The sequence below is a fragment of the Physeter macrocephalus genome, chromosome 14 (assembly GCF_002837175.3).
Source record: "Physeter macrocephalus isolate SW-GA chromosome 14, ASM283717v5, whole genome shotgun sequence".
NCBI classification, from domain to species: domain Eukaryota; kingdom Metazoa; phylum Chordata; class Mammalia; order Artiodactyla; family Physeteridae; genus Physeter; species Physeter macrocephalus.
In genome coordinates, this window is record NC_041227.1 from 102,090,211 (window position 1) to 102,098,583 (window position 8,373).

Sequence of the window (8,373 nt, forward strand, 5' to 3'; positions counted from 1 at the left end):
CCGGGAAGATCCCACATGCCACGGAGCGGCTGGGCCCGTGAGCCATGGCCGCTGAGCCTGTGCGTCTGGAGCCTGTGCTCCGCAACAGGAGATGCCACAACAGTGAGAGGCCTGCGTACCACAAAAAAAAAAAAAAAAAAAAAAAAAAAGATACAGGACATCAGGTAAGGAAGAGTGATCCCTGAGAGATGGGAAACAAATGAGATTAAGCCTTATGATTCTTTCAGCTTGTTGTCCTGAGAGTTTCCATGCTGTGGCATGGGGAAGGGGAACCCAGATATAGCCCAGCAAACCCAAGTTGAAGAGACATTGCTGAGAGTCCAGGGAGACCAAGAAGACTAAAGTTCACAGAGAAGAAAGCAGAATGGAGAGTGCTGCACAAAGAATGCACTCCAGAGATCTGCAGAAGGACCTCTCAAGTATCTAGTAGAGTACTGATCAGCACATGCCAATGAGGAAACAATCCAAGATAGTGGCAAGAACCACCTGAAATGATGAGACACTCACAGACAGAATGGAACAGTGCCTGTTCCCACCAGCCAGGCTAGAAAACTTCATAATTCATGGAGCATTAGGTAGAGGACTCAAAAGGAGGTAGCCTCTACTGAGGTAGCCCAAAACGAAACCCGGCTCAGGTCCTACCTAACAAATCCTAAAAGCAAGAACCAAAAGGATCAAGCTGATTCCAAGTAATTTAACTGCATCCCAGAGCAAAACTAAAGAGTACTTATAGAAATACAATAATATCCAGTACCCAACAAGGTAAAATTCGCAATATTTGGAATTCAATAAAAAATTCCAGGCATGATTCCATTTATATAAAACTATATAAATGAAACACATTTCATTATACAATATCAAAAAGTCACATATATAATATCATCACCAATAAATATCATCAGTCTTTAAGTATCAGAAAACTGCTAAGCTCACAGTAGTATATACAATTTTTCAAAATTCTGATTTTTCACTGAAATCTCAAATTTTATCAGGCTCACTTTATTTTTCAGAATTACCGAAGTTAGTCTGTCAGTTATTCTTTCAAGTAAAAACAAGGTTCTGTGAAAAAAGTGGCTAGTTCAGCTCACAATCCAAACAATCCTATAAGTGCTTTCCCTCAAGAAAACCATTCTACTCCTGAGTGTTTTACGAAAACTACCGCATTCTTCACAAAGAATGTTAAAAATCTCAAGGGTGAAGATTTAATAAAATTAGTCATTTTTACTGCTTCATCAAGGACTTAAGTGAAACTGGCTTTTCTTAACTGTGCATTAACGACGGTGAAGAAAATTACTATTAATACAGGTTGATGCCACTACCCTTATTGTGCTAAAGCACCAACAGTTTTGCCAACCTATGCTTTTGTACCATCAGTGCAAATGTCAAAGATGGTAAAAAAAAAAAAAAAAAGGTAAGTAACATCTTAACATCACTATGAAAATACTTTTGACCTCACAGACTATCTGGAAAAAAATCTCAGGTATCTCCAGAGCTCCCTGGACTACTCCTTGAGAACTGATGCCCTAAGGACACTGAAAGAACTTTAGGAAGTAGAGTTCACAAACATTAGAATGTAAAAGAGGAAAAAAAACTTTCAGATCTCATTCTAGTCCAATTCTCTTATTTTATAAATGGGGAAACTGGGGTACAAAGAGCATAGGTTTACCGTCTCACACAGCAGAAGACGTGTGACAGCACTCAGGACTTCTGAGTTGTTTTCTACTCTTCTTTGATTACACTATTCTTCATCTTTTTCAAAAATGGATTTAGCAAATTCCACATTTTCCTTCTTTAAACTGAACAATGGCATAAATACATACATTTTGTGGAGAAAAGGAGTTTATCTTTCCTAATGGGGAGTTGAGTTTTATGGTCTTTCCTGAAGCAACTTTTGCATCCAAATGGTGCACCTCCTTCTCAAAACAATGACGTTTTCTAATCTGTAAATATAGAACCAAAATAAAATTTATTGTAACTAGGAAGTTTGATGAGGCTAGTTGCTCTCAAAGATCAGAATAGCTATAACGTATGTTTTCAGCATTAAAAAAAATGACTATTTCTCACTGGCAACAATCAAAAAGTTTCTAAAAACAAATAGGTACCTTATTATAAGACTTAAATAAAACAGAATACAGTAATACCTATCAAATTCTGACCAAAATAGCTTTAATTAGTGATGTGGCAAAACTATAGCATTGTAAAATGATCTTCCCATAAAACAGTCCCACCATATGGATACCAAGAATAGTATTATGGCAAAGTCCAATTTACATACCTAATTGGAAAATAAAAGTAAATAAAAATGGAAACCTTATTCTAAATTGAAAAAAAACAAAGAATAAAAACTTTAAATGTAAATATTCATTATTTCCTACCTGATGATAAATTACTTGATTACTATTATTATATTACTTACTAGATATTTGATAATCCTAATTGTATTTGACTAAATTTCTTTTATAAACACCACTGTTTTCTTTCCAAACTATCTATGCTTTTTCTTACTTGCCAAAACCTATTTACTTAAACTATAAAGGGGAAAAGAAGCATTTCTGTCGATAATTCCATTCCTACAAAAAAGAAATGAGAGCCAATGAAGTCAGGGAATAAATGCTATATGTTGAGCTCTACCTCACAACATCGAACTCTAAGAACACATTTTGGGGGAAAGAAATCTCTAGAGATACTTCATTTGTAATTGGTGATTTTCCAAATATAAAACTAGAAAACGATTTCATTCTATTTCTAAAAACAAGGTTTAATTATGGAAGTTAATAAAGATTGTAAATGGAACAGATAAACTACATAAAAATGCAAACACCTTTTGAGTATATTCAGTTAAAAATATACAATTATCTACAAAGGACATGCTAATTAACTAATAATCTTTTTTATTTGTAACTAAGTCTACTAAAGTCCATCCTCCTTACCTCAATGCCATGAACTCTATGAGAAAACATTGTTTTCACCTATGAAAACATTTCATTTAAAATTTCTAGTAATTTAGGTTCTTCAATAATTTTTAGAAATAAACATATTTTATAATGTATTGATATTAAAAACTCAATAAATAACAGTAAACCTTGTCATTACATTAAAACTATCAATACCAAAAGTATCTATGACCTAAATATTCATATCAGAGGTATATTGGCCAAAAGAAAATGCCATTATTAGATAAAAACAACAGAGGAGTTAAAAAGTACAAAGTAACTCTGTTACTGATACATGCCTTAAGTAAATATTTTATTGTCAAATTCCTTATATATAAGAAAGCATCATTCAGTTTCACTTTAATGACATGCTACTATGAATAATTTACTATAATAAACTCCTTTGTAATGAGTAACTCTATACAATGAAGTTATAATAATTTACCATTTAATTCACACCTGACACTACCCAAAATAATCTCTACAGATGCCACTGAAAAATGATTGATACTTGACTACCTTGTTCAGCTATAACTAATGGGATTATTCCACTGCCAATAAACTGTTTACCTGCTGTGTAGTTTCTAAGGGTCGAATTCTTTTCTTCTCTACTTGAAAATCATCATTTTCATCTCTGTACATGGATGCCTGTTTCTTAGCAGATAGCTTTGCAGCCAGTGTAGTTTTTTCAGGAGAGTCTTATATAAGAAGTCATAAAAAATTAGTATAAATAACTTACATTTAGGTAATATTTTTAGAAAAAAATTGAAATCAAGATGTAAGACTTTAATCTGTAAAAATACTGAATCACTATGCTGTACACCCAAAACTAAGATAATATATTAAATAAACTATGCTTCAACTTTAAAAAAGATGTTAAGACTTATTTCTAAAAACTTCATAACGTAGTTTAAAATAGGAAATGCTAAACATCTTTAAAAGCACTTATTTACCGCTCAGTATACTTTAACAAAGACACAGCAAACATTTTTAGAAATATGCTTTCAAGAGGGAAGTCCATAAATGGTGCTGGGAAAACTGGACAGATACATGTAAAAAAATGAAATTAGAACATTCTTTAACACCATACACAAAAATAAACTCAAAATGGATTAAAGACGTAAATGTAAGATGGGATACTATAAAACTTAGAGGAAAACACAGGCAGAACACTCTTTGACATAAATCACAGAAATATCTTTTCCAATCCAGCTCCCTGAGTAATGGAAATAAAAACAAAAATAAACAAATGGATGTACACTACCAAATGTAAAATAGATAGCTAGCGGGAAGCAGACTCATAGATCAGCTCACTGCTTTGTGACCACCTAGAGGGGTGGGACAGGGAGGGTGGGAGGGAGATGCAAGAGGGTGGGGATATGGGGATATATGCGTACGTATAGCTGATTCACTTTGTTATACAGCAGAAACTAACACAACAAAGTAAAGCAAGTACAGATACATGTAAAAAAATGAAATTAGAACATTCTTTAACACCATACACAAAAATAAACTCAAAATGGATTAAAGACGTAAATGTAAGATGGGATACTATAAAACTTAGAGGAAAACACAGGCAGAACACTCTTTGACATAAATCACAGAAATATCTTTTCCAATCCAGCTCCCTGAGTAATGGAAATAAAAACAAAAATAAACAAATGGATGTACACTACCAAATGTAAAATAGATAGCTAGCGGGAAGCAGACTCATAGATCAGCTCACTGCTTTGTGACCACCTAGAGGGGTGGGACAGGGAGGGTGGGAGGGAGATGCAAGAGGGTGGGGATATGGGGATATATGCGTACGTATAGCTGATTCACTTTGTTATACAGCAGAAACTAACACAACAAAGTAAAGCAAGTATACCCCAATAAAGATGTTAAAAAAAAATAAAAGGGACCTAATTAAACTCAAAAGCTTCTGCACAGCAAAGGAGATGATAAACAAAACGAAAAGACAGCCTGCAGAATGGGAGAAAATATTTGCAAATGATGCAACCAAAAAGGGATTAATCTCCAAAATTTACAAACAGTTCATGCGGCTCAATATCAAAAAAACAAACAACCCAATCAAATGGGCTGAAGACCTAAACAGACATTTCTCCAAAGACATACAGATGGCCAAAAGGCACATGAAGAGATGCTCAACATCTCTAATTATTAGAGAAATGCAAATCAAAACTACAATGACGGTCCAGTGGTTAGGACTCTGTGCTCTCACTGCTGAGGGCCCGGGTTCAATCCCTGGTCAGGGGATTAAAATCCCACAAGCCATGCAGGGTGGCCAAAAAAAAAAAAACCGAAAAACTACAATGAGGTATCACCTCACACCAGTCAAAATGGCCATCATCAAAAAGTCTACAAACAATAAATGCTGGAGAGGGTGTGGAGAAAAGGGAACTCTCCTACACTGTTGGGGGGGAATGTAAACTGGTAGAGCCACTAAGAACAGTATGGAGGTTCCTTAAGAAACTAAAAACAGAGTACCATATGATCCAGCAGTCCCACTCCTGGGCATATATCTGGAGAAAAACATGGTTCAAAAGGATACAGGCACCCCAACTTTCATTGCAGCGCTATTTACAATAGCCAAGACATGGAAGCAATCTAAATGTCCATCTGCAGATGAATGGACAAAGAAGATGTGGTACATATATACAATGGAATATTCTACTGTGCTAATACCAAACTGTTTTAATTATTATAGCTATATATATATAACAAATCAGGCTATCTCACAGATCAAGTCCCCTCACCTTGACCTGCTTCTTGAAAACTGTCCTGGCTATTCTTACTCCTTGGCATTTCCATACATATTTTAGAAAAGACATAATTTTGAGCTAAATTCCTCGCAAATAAATTTGAGCATAATTTCCTCACAAACTAGTAAAATAACCACAAACAAATAGATCAGTGGTTCTCAACTGGGGCAATTTTAACAACCCCAACCTATACCCCAGGGACATTAGGACATTAGGCAATGTCTGGAGATATTTTTGGTTGTCACAAGATGTGGAGGGGGGTGCGTACTACTGGCATCTAGTGGGTTGAGGCCTCGGAGATGTTTCTAACATCCCACAATGCACAGGACAGCCTCCACAACAAAGAATTATGCTATTCAAAATGGTAACAGTGCCAATGTTGAGAAATCCTGCCCCAAATAAATCAAGGGGCAAATTGGTATGGGCCCACTAAGAGGCAGGGAACATGTACCAAAAACATAATTTAGTTTTAGAAAAACTGAACTGCCATGTGCCAAGTAAGATTAACCCCAATTCATGAAAAAAAAAAAAAATCATATTATCTGCATATACAAAACGGCTTATATTCTTGTTCTTTATTGGAGGGAAGTTGGCAGGAAGCTTACCAAAGGGGTTAAATCTTTAAAATACAAAGTTATAAACATATGAGATATATTCAGAATATATTAAGACCAACAACAACAACAAATCCTGGAAATCAGTAAGAAATAACCCAATAGAAAAATGGGCAAACCACTTGAAAAGGCAGTTCACTAAAGGGGATATTCAAATGACCAATAGGCATATTAAAAGATGCTCAACGGAGGAGAGGAGTCAAGATGGCGGTGTGGGAAGACGCGGAGTTAGCGTCTCCCCACAACTAGGGCACCTGCTGGCCGCTGGTGGGGGACTCTAACCCCCAGGAGATGGGAGGAACCCCAGAGTGAATGAGTAGGACACAGGGGCACCAAGACGGGAGGAGAAGTGGAGGCCAGACAAGATTCGCGCCCCTGAGGCTGGGGAGATCAGGAGAGGCAGGTGGGAGGGACTCTCCGGGAAGAGCAGGAGAGGAGCGGAGGGCAATTGCCCTGCTCACTGGAGTCTGGGGAGCCTGCTGAACTCCCAGGCCGATCCCCTGCCCTCCAAACCCTCCTCCAGGCCACGTGGGTCCTTGAGGGCATAGGAGGGAGGCTGGGAAGATCAGGAGAGGCAGGCGGAAGGGGCCCTGTGGGAGGAGCGGGAGAGGAGCAGAGGGTGTTTGCCCTGCCCATTCAGTCCCTGGGAGCCTGCTGAGCACCCAGGCCTACCCCTGCCCTCCAAACCCCCTCCAGGCCACGTGGGTCCTTGTGGGCAAAGGAGGGAGGCTGGGGAGATCAGGAGAGGCACATGGGAGGCGCCCTCCCAGACCCCAGACTAGAGGAGCAGGAGAGGAGAGGAGGGTGTTTGCCCCACCCCCTCGAGCCAAGGAAGCCTGATGGGCTCCCAGGTGAGGTACCCTGCCCTCTGAGACCAGGGGTGGGGGTCATGCCTGGGCCCCTTCTGTTCCTTGAGCCTAAGCACCACCCCACCATAGCCCCCAGGGCCTTTTCCAGCCTTGGCCCCGCCCACTGCCCAAGCCTCGCCCTTCCTTAGGCCCCACTCTCCACAACCAAGGCCTTTCCCCCACCTCCTTTTTTTTTTTCCTTTTCCTTCCTCCTCTTTTTCACTATTGTGGTACTGATGTACCTTCTGGTGGTTGATTCACCTGTATTTTTATTTTTACATTCTTCTAACATATCTGTTAGTTTCCTAGTCTAATTTTATTTTTTACTTTGTTATTGTTCCTTTTTTATTTTGCCACCACACGCGGCTTGTGGGATCTTGATTTGCAAGCACAGGGTCGGGCGGAAGCTCCTGCAGTGGGAGCTCCGAGTCAAAACCACTGGACTAACAGAGAACCTCAGACCCCAGGGAATATTCATTGGAGTGAGGTCTCACAGAGTTCCCCATCTCAGCACCAAGACCCAGCTCTACCCAATAGCCTACAAACTCCAGTGTTGGAAGCTTCAGGCCAAACAACCAGTAAAACAGGAACACAATCCCACTAAAATACACCAGAAGGAATCAATAACAGAGGCAGAAGAATAAATAAGTGAGCTGGAAGACAAAATGGTGGAAATAACTGCTGAGGAGCAGAATAAAGAAAAAAGAATGAAAAGAACTGAAGACAATCTCAGAAACCTCTGGAACAACACTAAATGCACCAACATTCAAATTATAGGGCTCCCAGAAGAAGAAGAGAAAAAGAACGGGTCTGAGAAAACATGTGAAGAGATTATAGTGGAAAACTTCACTAACGTGGGAAAGGAAATAGCCACCCAGGTCCAGGAAGCACAGAGAGTTCCATACATGATAAACCCTAGGAAAAACACACCAAGACACATATTAATCAAACTAATAAAAATTAAATTCAAAGAAAAAATATTAAAAGCAGCAAGGGAAAAACAGAAAATAACATACAAAGGACTCCCCATAAGGTTATCAGCTGATTTTTCAGTGGAAACTCTGCAGGCCAGAAGGGGGTGGCAGGATATACTTAAAGTGATGGAAGAGAAAAACCTACAACCAAGATTACTCTACCCAGCAAGGATCTAATTAAGATTCAATGGAGAAGTCAAAAGCTTTTCAGACAAGCAAAAGCTAAGAGAATTCAGCAC

The 8,373-nt window shown here is 38.6% G+C and overlaps 1 protein-coding gene across 5 annotated transcripts in view; it reads right to left on the reverse strand.

The window, feature by feature from the left end:
- The window catches only part of BRIP1 (BRCA1 interacting DNA helicase 1), a 207,940-nt gene that overhangs the window by 176,362 nt on the left and 23,205 nt on the right, over positions 1-8,373 (reverse strand). For 4 of the 5 annotated variants that reach the window (XM_055090075.1, XM_024127738.2, XM_024127737.2 and 1 more), the window contains exons 5-6: positions 3,504-3,631; positions 1,821-1,940 (exon numbers count right to left, since the gene is read on the reverse strand). In XM_055090075.1, coding sequence (XP_054946050.1) covers positions 1,821-1,940; positions 3,504-3,631 — 248 coding nt within the window. Of the gene's footprint in view, positions 1-1,820; positions 1,941-3,503; positions 3,632-8,373 lie in introns of those variants that run through there. The other variant, XM_055090076.1, reaches the window with a different exon arrangement.